General features: G+C 39.6%; 1 protein-coding gene across 4 annotated transcripts in view; it reads left to right on the plus strand.

The window, feature by feature from the left end:
• Positions 1–16,422, plus strand: part of SEC24D (SEC24 homolog D, COPII coat complex component) — a 57,452-nt gene extending 41,030 nt beyond the window's left edge. For all 4 annotated transcript variants that reach the window (XM_014949922.1, XM_014949920.1, XM_014949923.1 and 1 more), the window contains 12 exons: positions 1,961–2,152; positions 2,785–2,878; positions 5,381–5,497; positions 5,913–6,083; positions 6,843–6,939; positions 7,602–7,747; positions 9,557–9,695; positions 10,161–10,279; positions 11,831–12,010; positions 12,549–12,740; positions 13,261–13,350; positions 13,721–16,422. In XM_014949922.1, coding sequence (XP_014805408.1) covers positions 1,961–2,152; positions 2,785–2,878; positions 5,381–5,497; positions 5,913–6,083; positions 6,843–6,939; positions 7,602–7,747; positions 9,557–9,695; positions 10,161–10,279; positions 11,831–12,010; positions 12,549–12,740; positions 13,261–13,350; positions 13,721–13,861 — 1,678 coding nt within the window. In that variant the 3' untranslated portion in view covers positions 13,862–16,422. The remainder of the gene's footprint in view (positions 1–1,960; positions 2,153–2,784; positions 2,879–5,380; positions 5,498–5,912; positions 6,084–6,842; positions 6,940–7,601; positions 7,748–9,556; positions 9,696–10,160; positions 10,280–11,830; positions 12,011–12,548; positions 12,741–13,260; positions 13,351–13,720) is intronic.
• Positions 16,423–16,748: the final 326 nt, after the last annotated feature.

A 16,748-nucleotide genomic window follows, 5' to 3' on the forward strand; every position in this document is an offset into this window, starting at 1 on the left:
GTGTGTTCAATATAGAATATTTATTTGGTTTAGATCAAAGTAGCCCCTTTCTCATCCAGCTGTGTTCTCATAAAACATGAATGGTAGATTAACATTCTAAACTGACATGAAAGGTAAAGAGTGTAGACAAGAAAAATTATTTCTCTCCCAAGCTTCAGTTTTTAGATGGAGCTTGTGAAACTGCCGATGACAATTTTTTAAAAATTTTTTGCTCTGAAGGCAAACAGATTTGATAGCCAGGAAGAAAGCTGACAGTTTTTTTGCTATTTGCTGTAAAAAAAAAAAAAATAAGCAAGAATTGCAGTAAAAGTATATTTGTGTTTTCTCCTCTGTATTTTGCCTTTTGATTCCGCAAGCATTTGTGAAGTCATGAAATGCAATCTGTTGGTTGCAGTGGAGTGGGATGAAGGCCTTGCCATTGATTTTGGTGGGTCCAAGGCTTTACACTCCTTAAGAGGATAAATATTTTCAAACTCTGGCTGCTTTACTGTGATGAGGGCTCAGGGTGACTGTTAATACTCCTTTGTTTCTTCAGAGGTTAGAGTAAAGGATAAGTAGTAGATTTTTTGCCCTAAGGGGGTAGTAATCGGAAATACTATGGTAGGGCTCTGTTATTAAATTCTTTTGGTGTGATAGTAATATCTGTAGGAGTCTGTGTACATTATGGTATCCTGTCTGTTGATCAGCATATTTCTTTGTGTTATATTTTTTACAATCGTAACCTCCCATGAGTGACTTATTTCGTAAACTAAAGAAAATAAAGTCAGCTCAGCTATTTCTGTGGTTCCTATTGCTGCAGTCTCAAAGACCTTTGTGGTACATAGTTCTACGTCTGGTGAGATTAAGCAGTAATTCTTGCTGTTCTCCTTTTACAAATGGAAACTGAGGCATAGAGAAATTAAATAATTTCCTCTCAGGTTATAAATTAAATCAGTGGCATAGCTGGGATTTCCAAGTTTCAGTACTTTGAATATGACAGTCTTTCAAACAAGCAAACGCTGGTTTTGTGACACCTCACCGTGAGTAGGCTGCTTAAATGTTTCACGTTGCTGTACAGAGCGTGTGGGCTGACCTGTAGGAATTGGAAGTACCACAGGCTTCCTCCCTGGCATTTTTTATGCTAGAGGTTTGGTTTGCCATTTAAGAGAGGAAGACCCTGCTACTAGAAGGTGCTATTTTGTTAGTAATTGAGTCAAATTTTTTAATAGGATTGCCTTTTAGGGAAAAGCTCACTAAATTTAGGACTGCAAACCTAGTAAGGGTCTAACTAGTACTAGTACATTGCTACTAATGGCAGAGTGGGCTACTGCTTAGAGGAGTTACCTCCATGGGAGCAGAGCCTGAGCCTGCTGCTGGCGGTGTTCCTGCAGGCGTAGCTCACAGCAGCAGTGTGCTGTCTTTGGTTGCCCTGGGAACTTAATAGCAATAATGAGCAATTTCTACAACATGTTTTCTGTGTGATACACAGCTACAGAGGATCTATCAGCTTTTGCTGCTTAAAAGCAGTCCTGCTCAAGCAGGAGATTGACCCACCAAAGTCACCAGACATGATTTAAGCCTGGATACTATTCTTACTAGGCATCCATCATTAGTGTCACTGAATTACAATGTATTCTAAATAAAGCTGGTTTTCTGATTGTATCTTGTAACTAATTGTCCTGTTCTCTTTATTCCATGTTTTGAGGACAACATGGTTTATTCTTTATCTTAGGGACTTTTGACTGCTTGGATAGGATGCATGTAAATATATATTTTTTTAAAAAGTAAATAGTACAGCAGTTAACTTTATCAGGGTGTTTTAATTTGACCTAAGGCAAAGATTACATCTGCTTGGTTTTGTTTGCTTTGTTGTGCTCAGTACAGATAATGATCTGAAAGCAGTCTTGCATTTCAAAGGAATGCTTTTATTGCAAAGTCAGACTTTCAGATTTATAACCAGTTGTTTTTGTTTTTCTTACAGAGAAGAGCAAGAAGAATCCTCAGCAATTCAAGTTGGTTTTGTCACTTATAACAAAGTCCTTCACTTCTTTAATGTAAAAAGCAGCTTAGCTCAGCCTCAGATGATGGTGGTCTCAGATGTTGGAGAAGTTTTTGTTCCTTTGCTGGATGGTTTCCTTGTAAATTTTCAGGAATCACGATCTGTCGTTATCAAGTAAAGTATAATTATTCCTTACATGAATAAGATCTGAATGCTTATGATAAGCATTACACCTTTTAGTCAATTGTGTTATTGGGTTTGGGGGGTACATGTATTTATTGAAATACTTCAGAAGCCAGCAGATGCTTCAAGCCATGTATTTCCACCATTAAGTGAAAGACAAAGTGATTCAACACCCCCCCACAGTGCTGAATTCGAAAGCATATCTATGCCAGGTGTAAACCATGCTGTGCTTCTTCAAAAATGGGAGGGGGGTTGCAGCTGTGTGCCATGGTGCATTTTTTTCCTCTTGCAATGTATATGATGCACACCTGGGTATCGTCTGAGAACTCTTAAGTCCTTACAGCACAATAGAACTCCTTTAATTTTTTAGCTATTTCTTATTTATTGTATGTTCGTTTATATTACCAGCCTTGAATTAATGCATCTCATAGAATTTGAAAATTCATATTTTGTTTTATTCTGGCTAGAATCCTAAGAAATTGAGCAAGCAAAATTCATTTTTTTAATATATATTTGCATGGAAAACTTCTTCCTGTGTGAAGACTTGGTGTGTTACAAGGTATGTTTAGGGATTATCCAAAATATGCTACCCAGTTCAAATGCTATCCTTTTGTCTTTCATAGCTTGTTGGACCAGATTCCAGAGATGTTTGCAGACACTAACGAGAGTGAGACTGTCTTCGCTCCTGTTATCCAGGCTGGCATGGAGGCACTAAAGGTTAGAATGTTCCTCTCTGTAAGAGAAGCAGCTCTTTAATGAGAATAAGACTTGATAAGCTGCAGAAATTCCATTTGCTAAAAGCCAGTTCCAGGTCCTCTTACAAATCAAAATCGGAAATTAGAAAAAAAAGCTGCTGATTGTTTCCAGCACTAATGTTCCGTTATTCTAACTGTATGTTTGAACTGCTTTAGTCAAAATGAGAACACTGACAAGCATAACATCTGTTTCCAGATTTTGCTTATTGAGGGAAAACAATCCCTAGAGTCTATTCCACGTAGGATGGATGTTTAGGAGAAGATGAGGAGCAGGAGTTGGATTCTCGTTAAGCATTCGAGAGAAATAGAAAAGAGTTTAGTTACTGCAACAGAACAAATAGATGCTCTGGGTGTTTGTACAGGCATCCAGTCCTTGCATGTGTGAAGGGCAGGAAAAGAGTCAGTGTAAGATCTGATTTTCCTCTGCCTGTTCTCCCGCTTCTGCTCAGTTTTTGTGCAAAACAAGATTTTTATGACTATTTATGACTGAATCGGGTAGGGGTTGGAGGCTTTCTGCTTAACTGACAGATTCTCACAGCTTGAATACAGCTGAAAATGAATCCACAGGTCAAGATGCACCCCAAGTTGCTTTCTGTATGTCCAGGACATCCCCTAAAGTGCTGACATTTCCATGGAGCGCTGCCAATTAAAAGAATGCCATCACAGTTCACCACGAGATTTGTAGGAGCAGAGAACAGCCAGTGGTGTTTTAGAGTAGTTGATTTATCTGCAGCTGTGTGTGTAAGTAAAGCATAATCTTGAGTAGATGAACCGAAAATGCACATTTCTTGAATATTTCACTAATACCTATTTTCTGGTTATTTATTCATGCTGCCAGAAGGTATATGTGCAAAACATATGTTTAGTTACAGCTTCCACCGAATACTTGACTAATACAGTTCTTCCATAATACTGGACTTCTTCAAAATAAATTTAGGGGCCATACCTGTAAATTTCCTTTGATGTTGGCTGTAAAAGAAAGCAGCTCTTAATTAAGCTTTTTATTTAGCTCTATATTTTAAAGTTATAATTTGTAAGGATTTTCACTGTGAATTATTAATATGCATATATGTATGTACTCAATATGTGTTCCTATTTGAGATTAATTTTAATACACTTTTAGAAATAATATATATACATTATAGAAAATTTGCCTATCATGACAAACAGGTATTTGGTAGATCTTTCAGTTTTCAGCAGAATGCTTTTTAAAAGGAATTGAGGAAATTGGCATTTGTGATTAAAGATAATTACACTTGGAATATTAGGGGTGAAATTTCAGCTCTGTTAAGAGTAAGATACAGTCTTCAATTGCATTTCTGCCATAGCAAAGAGGTTTTTTAGTTTTCCTAGAAGAATGCCGTAGCTTATATAGAAATGGGGAATATCTTTATCTTGTGAACATCTCAAGATCTGGAGGAGAAAGAGTACCAAAGCTGGTTTGTGTCTGTAGTCTTGAGTATTGCAGTTTTAACCTGGATGTGTGCTTAAGTCCGGAGCAGGAAAAGGACAAATCCCTCTTTTCTCCTTTCATCCCTTCACCTTCACCCAACTTCTTAAATACCTGGAGACCTCAGAATTGCTCATCAGTTTTCATTTCACTTCACTTTAACTTTTGGTCAGCCCTGAAATGGTCAGGCAGCTGGATTAGATGATTGTTGTAGATCCCTTCCAACTGAAATACTCTATTCTATTCTGTTCTTTCCCATTAGCTGTCTCACTAGTAAGCAGAAGTGATAAACTGGATTTACTAAATTTTGGTGGAAAAGATTGTTAATAGTACAAAGATGCCTGCAGTACTGCTACTGTTGTTACTCTCTTTGGAATTCAGGGGTTTCTGTCAGTAGTTTCTCATCTCAGTAAAAATCATGTTCTCATTAGAGTTCTAAATAAAAATAGAAAACTGGAATAAAACTGACAGTTAATTTCTTAGTGACAGGAGGAAATGTTCATCACACGTTTTGATGCTCCTGGATTTTAGTGTACATTTGAATGTGGAATCTAGTACAGGAGTGTAATCGTCACTCCTCTGTAAAAATGTAGCGAACACAAGTGTGCCTGAATGAAAGGAATTATTTTTATTAAATTACATTTCCTTTTAATTTTCCCCAGTTTAGTATTTTGACTTTTGATACTTGCTGCATAATGCTTGTATCTAACTGGAAAGTCTCCAAGAGAGGCACTCCTAGTTCTGCCCATCAAGATATTAGATTTATATATAGAAATTGCTGTAACAATGCATCAGCCAACATACTTGTGTGCTAGACTAAGGGATTTACTGACCTAAAATTCTCTCTTTGTTTCAGGACTTACTTCCATCAAGTTTTGAGTGTCTAAATGAGTTATTTAACTCTGGGGATCTTGCAGAAAGTTTACACTGTTCTCTGAGATACCACAATGTATGAAAATTAGGCTTTTTTATCTTAGCAGTAATAAATATGCCAATATGGTGTCTTTGAAACAGGCTGCAGAATGTGCTGGAAAATTGTTTATCTTCCATTCTTCATTGCCAACTGCAGAAGCACCAGGGAAGCTAAGAAACAGAGATGACAAAAAACTACTCAATACCGATAAAGAAAAGGTATTTCCTACTCTTGAGTTAACATGGGAGTGCTATTATGCTGAATTTCCCTAATAGAGCCTTGATCTTTTTTCATTTATTTTCTTTTGCAAAGATGTGCTGTTTAATTGTACAATAGTCCCGTTCTCACTGTGCCCTGGTTGTGTAGGAGTATTGACACTGGCCCTACAGGAGGACCAAGGTGTGCTAGAGCAGCAGCAAATTGTCCCACCCATCGAGAGCCTTTGCTACCCTCCTGTTCAGCGATTGAGTTCTCTATGAATGTACTGGTTTGGTTCCCTGCACACGAGTGTACGGGCAGGGACAATGTGTTTTTAATTGACTTAAAACTTCCACTTCATCTTTTTTTCTTCAAGTGGGCATTTGGGTTGTGGTATCTAATGCTATGGCACTTGTATTTTTTAATTCTGTGCAGACGCTCTTCCAGCCCCAGGTAAATTCTTATGAGGCCTTAGCCAGGGACTGTGTGGCCAATGGCTGCTGCGTGAATTTGTTCCTCTTCCCAAATCAGTACGTGGACGTAGCCTCCATGGGTCTCATCACAATGTACACGGGAGGAACATTGTACAAGTACAACAATTTCCAGGTAAGTGATGCAGGTTTCCTGCCTTTCAGATAGTACCAACTGGGGATTTGTTGTTTTTCTTTTTGTTTCAACATGTGCTTTGACATTTCACATAAAAGCAGATGACTGCAGAAAGCTTGCATATAAACTCCAGCGGGTAAAATTTAAACTTAGAAATGACAGATCAGGCTAAAATACATATCTTGGACCAGTAATCTGGTTGGTATTTTAAAATTAAATCCACTTACTTAAATATACTGGCATCTGAGCGGGGAAGTCAATTACTCCTGTATATAACAGATAAAAATACTTTTGATAAAGACCCAAAAAAAGCCATTAATGAACACTTGTTTGTTTAAAACGTCACGAGCATCTCTCTGGGGAGTAGGGGATTCTCTGTCAGGAGCTAAACTGCAAAAGCATTTTTGGGGAAGGCAGCCAGACTACTCTGTAAATTCCTTAAGCTGTGCCATAAAATCCTACCTGGGCTGCAAGGCTGAGTGCAAAAACGGGTGTTACTGGAGATAATTTGATTGAATAGAAATTCCTGATGTCCAAGGCTAGTGATGAATTGCTGGACACGTGCATATATATGTTTCTGTTCACTAAACAACCATCAACATGGTTTATCTCTTTTTAAAGGAAACGAGAGAGGTTAAGCATGAAAAGAACAGCTTTGATACCGGGGCAGGGTGGGGGTGTCAGAGGGAGGGAGGGTTGTGTTCCTGCTCTGCTGCTGACACCCAGTGGTGAACTGCAGCTTGTGCTTTGCGTTTCTAGCTGGATGCTGACAGCACACAGTTCTTAAGTGACCTCAGGAAGGACATCGAAAAAAAGACCGGATTTGATGCAATAATGAGGGTTCGGACAAGTACAGGTAATGGTACCCATTGGGAATGAAAATAAACATGAATGCGTATGACAATATAGAATTTTATATAATAGGGTGTTGTACAGATCATTTGTAAGATCAGGCTAACTGGTTTACCTTCATTAGTATATCTTGAAAACTAATTGGATAGACTGATAAAATGCAGGAATATGTCTTCCTGTATATGCCTCCGTAATTATTAATTTTCAAATATGAGTAAGGCTTCTGCTCATTACGCACTCGGATTGCAAGTTAAGTGGTATAAAATAGTGCTGCTGCTGGAGGCTTACATGTTCCTTCATTTCCGTACTGCAAATGACATTACCGTGTCTACTTTCCAAGCATTCTCTCTTGCCTCAAATGCAAGTACTTGAGAAACATACACACACAAAGTGGCCAGGTTCAACAGCGCAGAAGGTTCTAGGTGATCTCAGTGTCACAGCGTGGCTTCATGGCCCGTCAGCGCTCCCTCTCACCCAACTGTCAAAAAATGCCATTTGCAAGGACAGTTGGTGGGTCCCTGGGGCTACAAATCCCTGAGGGAAAATGGTTCCTGTTTCAGTAAGCAAAACTGACTGACCATAAAAAGAAAGTCACAGAATAATGTCAATTTTTTTTCCTCTTTTTAAATAAAATAATATGTTTGTTTTGTTTTAATCTGGTGGTAGGCTTCAGAGCTACGGACTTCTTTGGTGCTATTTACATGAACAACACCACAGATGTAGAGATGGCAGCAGTTGACTGTGACAAGGCAGTGACAGTGGAGTTCAAACATGATGACAAACTGAATGAAGACAGTGGTGCCTTAATTCAGGTAAAAAAGCTTAATTACATGTAATGTCATAAAATTGTGAGCAAGAACAAAGTTATGGTGTAGGCCTGATAGGAGTAAGGCACAGCTCACACAGACTCTGTGACATAATACCACTAACTAAGGTTTTAATTAACTAGCTAAAGGTCGCATCTTACTTCAAAAGCACAAGCAATGCCCTAATGAGAAACAGTTTGTTCACCTACCTCTATCCTGCATGTTCTATTCAGGAATACCAAAGTGGTTTTTAAAGACTCTCAGATATCTGCAGCTATTATTTTTTTCCATTTTACTAAATAAGTTTATTTGGAGTTTAAGATTGATTAGTACTCATAGGAAGGCGTTATTGCTGTGGATATCTCCTGTGACATCTCGGTTGAAGGGCAGTTCTCTATTGCTAATTCAACCCTACGGGTTGCTCAAGACCCACCAGCAATGGTACCTGTGCGAGGGAAGGTCTCTCCTGCAGGCTGTCACTGGCTGCCCTGCTCCCTCGGGCTCGAGCCCCACGGCACTCACCTGCTGGCATCACCATGTCCTCTGCCAGTTACGGCGGGACATGCAGCACCTTCTCTCCCCTGCAGCGTGGTTCCACTCTGTGCCAGGAGAGAGGAGGCCACCACGTCCCCCCGCGCAGCCCCGGTGGCAGCACTGCTATGGGAATCTGGCCTCGTGTGCCTGCCTTGAAAATGCCACTTTAGCAGTAATTTATATTTCTCTGCCTGAATTGCCAACAGACAGACTGGTGATACGTCTTTTTGTTAGGAATGGGAGTATCCCACCCATGATCAGATAATGGGAGGTGGTTGTTTACTATTCTAGACGTTTAAGTCATGACCTTTTTCTTGTTTAATGACAGAAAATGTTACAGCTTGCAAGGTTTTAAACTTAAGCCACAGAATTATCTGAACTTTATTTCTGTTCTGCTTGGCTTTTAGCTTGCCTTTATAAATACATTTCATAGGTTAGCAGTTAATCCCTGTATGAATACAGCAGGGTGAAACATCCATTTTGGTACATGTGAGGTCGCTTCCCAGAGCCGTGGTGCAGCAGTGACAGCGATGGCTGTGCCATCCATAGTTGCATTTACAGCTCTTTCATAGGATACACACTTGTGGAGTTATCTAACGCAAGGCAGACTACAGGAACTTGGTGTCTGTTTGCCCCACAGGCTTTGGATCATACATTATGTTGAAGTATCAGTAACATACTGAAGTAGAGGTGGAGTCAAGGAAATTTGTAAATTACACCCTACATTGTTAATATCTAAGGCCATGGCAGGTGCAGGATACAGGGATTAGCAGGACCTCTTGTTTCACATCAGAAGCAACTTATTCATGCAAAAAGAACCATGCAACTTTTCAAGATTAGGAAGTTTTTCTGTGTTGTTTGTGCCAAGAGACAGCATGATGGGCAGAGCACTTCTCAGCACGGGTCTCTTCACTAGTATGGTGTCTTTTCAAATACATTTGAACAGTTCAAATATTACACAGAGTACAATTTACAAATTTCCAAACATTGGTTTCTTGTTTTCAGATGATACCGTCACTGTGTAGAAATTAGAGTAATAAGCCTTTTAATCAGTCACGTTATAATTATTTGCAATTTTAAGGTTAGTAACTTCTATAATGTTTACTATAATTCCAATAAAATACAGGTATGTTGGTCCTGTAGATGACAGGAGCATTGAAGCAGCACTGCCAAGGCCATTCAGAAGTAATTATGTGCCTTCTGTGCACAAAGCAGTGGCTATTGTGTGACAGAAACTTTTGTTTTAAAAAAAACCCTATGGTAATTTGCTGTGTGTTGCAGTGTGCTGTCCTTTACACATCAATAAGCGGGCAAAGAAGACTTCGCATACACAATATAGGTTTAAATTGTAGCTCCCAGTTAGCTGATGTCTACAAGACTTGTGAGACTGATGCACTTATCAACTTCTTTGCTAAATCAGGTAAAGATAACAGTCTGTTCTTGTTTCCTTTTTTACTTTGGGGTGGAGGAAGGGAAGGGGAGTTGAAGTGATTACCTAGTGGGAAATCACATTTTGTAACTTGCTGCTCCAAGCCTGAGCAACTCTTGAAGTATTATAAAATTGAAAAGACAAATAGATCACACATTTTAGCTATATTGCCATAAAAGTAACGCTTGTGAGGGTAGCTAGAAATGTGTAATGCAAAAAAACTGTATAGGCCCAGCAGTAGAAATGGACATCCTATCATAGCGTTGGAGGTTTGGGGGAGTTTTTTGGGGCAAAGATGAATAAACATCCTCCAAGATGCTGTCTGTAAAAAAAAAAAAAAAAACTAAAAACCGGCTGTAGGCCTCAGGTCAGTAAAATTAGAAGCTAGCAAAATACAGAGACTTTGGAAGTACATCCCCATCTTTAGCACACTCTTTTGTTCTGCTCTGTTTGTAGCTTTTAAAGCCGTTCTAAGCCAACCACTGAAGACAGTCAGAGAGATCCTGGTGAACCAGACGGCTCACATGCTGGCCTGTTACAGGAAGAACTGTGCCAGCCCATCGGCAGTCAGCCAGGTAAGACCCAGCCCCACTCAGTCCTCCCCAGCCAGGCTTTGCAGGAGATGAATGACCACCCTGCAACGTCAACAGTGCCCAAAAGGAGAATTTCCAGACAGACTTTTCCTTTTCTTTCAAATACAATTAATGAGAGGTGGGAGTCAGTGGTAGCAATTACACCACACGAGGCTCTTGTTCCGGAACAAATGGCAATGCCATTGAGGAAACTGATGATCATATTCACACAAAGGAGCTTAGGCAGCCTTTTTCTTCCTGCTGGAATTATGTGCTGACTCACAAAGCTTTCATTTTTCATTTCTTCTGTTGTTTAAGATTTTAGTATTCTATTTTTTGGTAAATAAGACTGTTAATTGTCAAAAAAATGAGCATAACTTAGTAAACAGTCTGAATTTGCACATAGATCTGTCAAGTGTTCTGGAGTGATAAATACCTGATGTCTAGATGAGGTCAAACTCCAAGGGGAAAAAAAATCCACGGCGATTAAGATAACAGTCTATTAACTCTGTTATTTACTAAAGGGTAGTAAGAAGCTCTAGGGACCTGATTACTTATATTCCATACTACTTGAAAATTCTCTCAACTTAAAGACACCTCTATTGTTTTCAGCCCTTTCTTTTACATATTCAGTACATTATAGAAGGTCTAATTGAACCAACAGGCAGGTGTTTTCAAATCCTTTCTGCAGCCGTTTCTGACAAAAATCTTTTTTCTGTTTCCAATACTCAAAGATGGCTGTAAAGCATTTAAATTTCACTTCTGTTTTTCTTGGAACTCTCAGACTCTTTCCCCATCTCCTTCAGATGCACTTCAAGAGCGCAGGGACGGTTGGGCTGACACTCTAGGAATGACAGCTGGCAATTCTGAACACGAGTGCCACAGTGTATAGAAAGGACAAAGGACTCTGACAATGTCGGAGGAGTTTGATTTAGATTACTTCCTTTGATCTCTTTTAAACTTTGTTTTCCAATTCTTTCCTCTTCTTCTTCTTGAATGTAATGTTTAGTATTATTAGCACATCCTAATTACATGACTTAAAATTCAATGCTCCAATAAAAGCAACAGCTGTTTCCTTTTAAATGACCCTTATGTCCTGGTGGTTCAACTTAAGAGAAAGACTAAGGCCTCTATATCCCATGCAGTGCTTCCAGTAGTCAAAAGCCTGTTGAATGTTAGTCAGGACCAAATATGTTAGAAATAATACCAGAGACACTTCATTTCCCTCCTAAATAGTTCAGAGAAAAAAACACCCCTTTGTGACTCCCCTTTAATTTAGTATTTAAAAACAAGCATGGGTTACAGGGAAATGAAAGCATCCAGGGCAACAACTACTCTATAGGGCAAATGATTCCTGTTGGAATCTTATTTAATGTATTAACCATTGAGAACTGTCACATCTGGTGTGAAACAGCACATACAAAAAAGTTTTTTTAGGTTTTTTTCTCTTTAATCAAAGGAAACAAGCAGTGGTTTATTTAAATGTCTGAAAGGCCAGCTCTCCTCCCCCAGCACATGGGATATATGAAATAACAAGTTCTCTCTGCCTCTCAGCTCATCCTTCCAGATGCAATGAAGGTGCTGCCAGTGTACATGAACTGTCTGTTGAAGAGCTGCGTGCTGGTTGGCAGACCTGAAATTCCAACTGACGAGAGAGCTTACCATCGGCAGCTGGTCATGTCTATGGGGGTAGCCGACACACAGTTGTTTTTCTATCCTCAGCTTCTGCCAATTGTGAGTATGTTTGTTGTTTGCACATCTTCTCATTTCAGTAAACTGTTTTCAGTACGCTGTGATCTTGTAATTGTGCAGATACAGACGAGATTCTGGCTGCTGGGCAAGTGTTAGCTACCGTGCTGGATTACATGTTACTGTGATGTAGTTGCTAGTTGGACTAGATTGAGGAGGGAGGGAGGGAGGATAGAACCTCTAGCTTAATGGAAAAATGGGGAAGTTACATTATCAGTCATTGACATCAGCATCCTCCAAAAATCTCACTATACTTTTAGCAAGGTTTTTGCCCAGGTTCATGAAAGATGCCAGTTTTACTAGAGATCAACACTGGTGTGCAAGTGTCTCCCAGTTACAGCAGGTCTGCCTTTACTCACAGTGCAACGACTGAAAAAGATTTGATTTCTAATTCCTCTCATCTGGAAAGGAACCACTAACATGTACTAAACCCTTCAATGGTTACTTTTCAGTATCTAGTTAGAGCTTTAGTCACCTTGAAGTCACCGAGTCTACAGCTCCTGTCTCTCTCTCTCCCCTGTAGCACGGCCTGGATCTGAAGAGTGACGCCGTCCCAGCCGCCGTCCGCTGCTCTGAGGAACGTCTGTCAGAAGGAGGGGCCTTCCTGCTGGCCAACGGTCTGAGCATGTTCCTATGGCTGGGGGTGAGCGCGCCCCCAGAGCTCATCCAAGGGCTCTTCAACGTGCCATCCTTCACACACATCAGCACAGAGGCTGTGAGTACATGGACACTAGTCCCTTCTTCTGAATTTATCATTTACTAAGATCAGGGAAACAAGTAAGGGGGATTTTTGTTGTTAAAGTAAAAGCAGAAAGAGGTGACCAGCAGAATGTGTTAAGACACCAGAAGTGTCCTAACATACATAAAACTTTAATAAGCTTTTAACATTCTGCATACTTACAGAAAAGAAGCTTTCACAACATTTTTAAACCTTCTTAAAACTACTGCTGTTGCAGATAAGGTCCTATTGAATGTGTATTGCTAAAATTGGAACAACACACTTCACAGCAGTTAAAATTTCTCCTGATAATGAATTTTCATATAGTGATTATTTTAAACTGAAAAATGGCTTAGATGAATCTTTATGGTGAGACATTTTTGTGAAGGAGATGGCATTTCCCAGTTTAGAATGAAATCCTCAGAAACTTGCATCATAAATATCATCAGCTGGTCTTGTAAAAATTCGTAAGGGATGGGACTGGACTATACCAACCTGCTGTGCTTTCATTTAACAGACATCACTGCCTGACCTGGACAATCCATTTTCTAAGAAACTTAAGTCAATAGTGGAGCATATCCAGAGCCAAAAGCCCTACACTATGAAGGTGAGACTTCTCTCTGCCTCATTCCTGTCCAAAAGAACACTGCTGGCTTTGACAAAACTTATCTGTAGCTGTAAAACATTTTACGTATTGGGAATTTTCCTCTATGCCAGTGAGTTCCAGGCACAAGCATCTCAAATGTGCTTTATTCTTAATCAAGATATTGTCAGAGATAGTCAAGTCTAAAGGTTATCACTTTGTCCTGAGAACTTTAACTCAAAGTAGTCTTTCTCCCCCCTGTTCATAAATGCAGCTATTGAAATTTGTTAGTTTTGGGGCTTTTTCCCCCTGAACAACATACATTCATAGATATGGGGAGAACTGTACTGCCAGTTGCCATGATTGGATCCTAAAAATATGTGTCTCTTTTCAGCTGATCATAGTGAAACAGCGGGAGCAGCCAGAGATGCTTTTCCGACAGTTCCTAGTAGAAGACAAGAGTATTTATGGAGGAGCTTCTTACGTGGATTTCTTATGCTGCGTTCACAAAGAGATCTGCCAGCTGCTCAGTTAAGGAGTCTCAAATACAGGTTGTCAGGTTCTTTCTGATTTTGCGAGAGGGACGGTGATGGGTGCCTGAAGGCTGGCCCCCAGCTCCACTGCACCAGGCCTTCTGCAGCGCTCTTCTCTGTGCTCTTGTTGTACAGTTTCATTTCCCACAGCCTCTCACTGAGTATTTAGCTTACTCATTAAGCTGTAGAATAGGAAGTTCTGCACTCAGGTATTAATCTTTTGGGAGCCCTGACTGTTTCTCCAAGTGCCGTGCCAGATTTCAAACTGTCAACGCTTCAGAGCATACGGTATGCATTTATTGAAATATAATTTAGAAAACTCTTTAATTATTCCTTTTGTTAGTCATAAGTTGTATAAAAGCCAGAAAAGATGCTAAAAATCTATACAGGAGGAAAAAAATACGTAACATTGCTTTTTCTAAGTGAGTTGAATATAGTTGAATTAGATTTGCAGTAATCGTGTAGTTCAATGAAGTACTCAAAGTCCTTCATGTAAAGCTGATCTCTACAAATAACCCCCCTTTTCCTGGAAGGGACAATCATTGCCTTCTACAGAAGCAGAGCTCTGGGTCACCTGCCACACCCAGGGCTACCCAGGAGACAAAAACGCCTGTTTATAACTGGACTTGGGTAAGTTTAACAACAGTGGACCACAGGCGGAACAGTAATCAAGCATTCCTTTTGCTAAATTTGGCAGATAATGCAACACAATTATGGTACAATTCTCTTAATTAACTTAGCATAGTTTTTAATTACGTATTAATAATTGAACTGTTAGGTTTTATTTAGTGCATTTGCTAACTGGAACATTCCCTCAAAAATGCAGTGGCAGGTCAACTGTAAGACAGTTGACGAATTAACCAAAGGGTATTTGTGGTGCTATAAAAAGAAAGCCTCTTGTTTAATACCAGTTCTATTACAGTGACCTCCTCTCGCATGACTGATTTATTCAACAGTCACTGCTTTGAAAAATAAGCCTCTGCTAATATCAATATTTAAGGTAGAATTTAGAAAGCCAGGGTCTTTGGAATAGCTGTTTACCTCAGATACTTCATCAATCTGTATGTTTAGGACCAATACCTCTGCTTGTAAGATTTGTACTTTTCCAAACTTGAAAAGCTATTGTTACAAAAATCAGTGTTTCAGAGAAAGCAAAAACCCCTCAAAAGTAATGCTAAGAGTTGGGACTCATTTAAAAAACAAAAGTGCCTTTAAGTAAGTTAGTGTTGCTACTTAGTGTTAATCATTTTAATATCCAAGACAAGCAGTCAAGATGCATATTTCTGGTTTGACAGCTTATCAAAAGAGCTCTATCCTTGTGCAGTGACTGAGCGCTCTTAAAATAAGCGGCTACGTTACAGAAGGATCCTGGGACTGAATTCAGCTGCCAAGGCAAGCACTTTTTAGCTGAAAATGTTACCCTGTAAAAAGTATTTGTTGCCATTCCAAATCAGTGTACTTTGTAGAATGACACCAGCAACTCTATGTGTAAAGAAATAAGCAATTATTAATTATAATTACGTGTATGTTTATTCTTATATATACTAAATTCTCCAAGTTTTTTATGCTATCAGCCTCTGCCAAAAGCTACATATGTAACACATCTTAAACTTATAACATCTTAAAGCACCTAAAACTAGTACACACCCCACTACAGAGGGTGGTTTAGGGCAACTAGCAACAGAAACCCTCTTCAGGGCTCATGGACTTCTTCCCCCTGCCTTTCCCTGTAAGCACAGCAAAGTCAAATTAGGAACAATAATTCCTGCACAGTGTAAACAAAGCCAAGTCTCCTGTTGTGACTTCTAAGACAGCAAGCCTACCTGGTGTTACAGAACTTTCAGGGTGTTTCTGCTGTTAGCATCACCCCAGAGGTAGGTGGGGAGCTTCCCTCCCCTCAGAGGTAGGAAGCTGGTGGGCTGCTCATGACCTGTTTTCTTACCTTATTCCATGGAGGTTGCCCACAGCCAGAAGATCGTGGCTGCACCACCACACGCATCTTCTGCTTGGCCAGTTCAGGCCACGCAAAACCACCACTGATCAGCTGCTTTAGTTGGTCACTTAGAATTTTGATGCGGAGCATGCACACCCCTTACCCGTGCACTGGCAAAGCCTACAGAGAGCATGATTTCAGGCACAGCGGTGCTGTTCAGAACAAAGCTGTAGTAACACAAAGCTATTTACACTCGCACAGCTAATTCATCCCAGCTCTAGCCTTTCACATACAGTTAATCTAATTTTTTGTACATATCACAATGGCTAAACCAGCACTGAGATACAGACACACGTTGATACAGCAGCTCTTGCAGCAATCATAAGTTATCACACAGACATATTACAATTCTTGTCTCCAGCATAAACAGCAGGGCTGTAATATTCAACTCAGATTTGCAGTATTTAGGCCTTTTTATTTACCTACTGCTTGCTTTTTTCATCCATGAGAATGACCCTATTATGAAAAGGATTAGTAAATTTTCCTCCATGTTATTAAGTTGACTTTCATCCCATTACACTGGGCAATTTTCTACTACAGCAATAAAGTTGCCACCAACTTTGCCAGTTTTGGAAGGAGAAATCATTTTTCTACTATATACAGAAACAGTGAATCTTGTTATCTATCACTTTCAGTTACTCAATGTATCCTTAAAAAGACACGTTCAAGAAACAAGACTTACAGCTGTTCTCAAGTGTTCATCTATTCTTTTCTAGAGTGCATTCTGGATAGTTCTATACCTTGCCAAGGATTTTGAAACATCTGAGTATTCTAAAATTAATCCCTTGATTTAATACCATTTAACTTCCACTGTCAGTTCAAAATTGTTCTTTAGTTTGCAGCCTAAATTCCGCTCCACTGAGGAGAGCGTTCAGTATCTTACCAACACCAGCAGT

Source organism: Calidris pugnax, unplaced genomic scaffold (genome assembly GCF_001431845.1).
Source record: "Calidris pugnax isolate Ruff unplaced genomic scaffold, ASM143184v1 scaffold42, whole genome shotgun sequence".
NCBI classification, from domain to species: domain Eukaryota; kingdom Metazoa; phylum Chordata; class Aves; order Charadriiformes; family Scolopacidae; genus Calidris; species Calidris pugnax.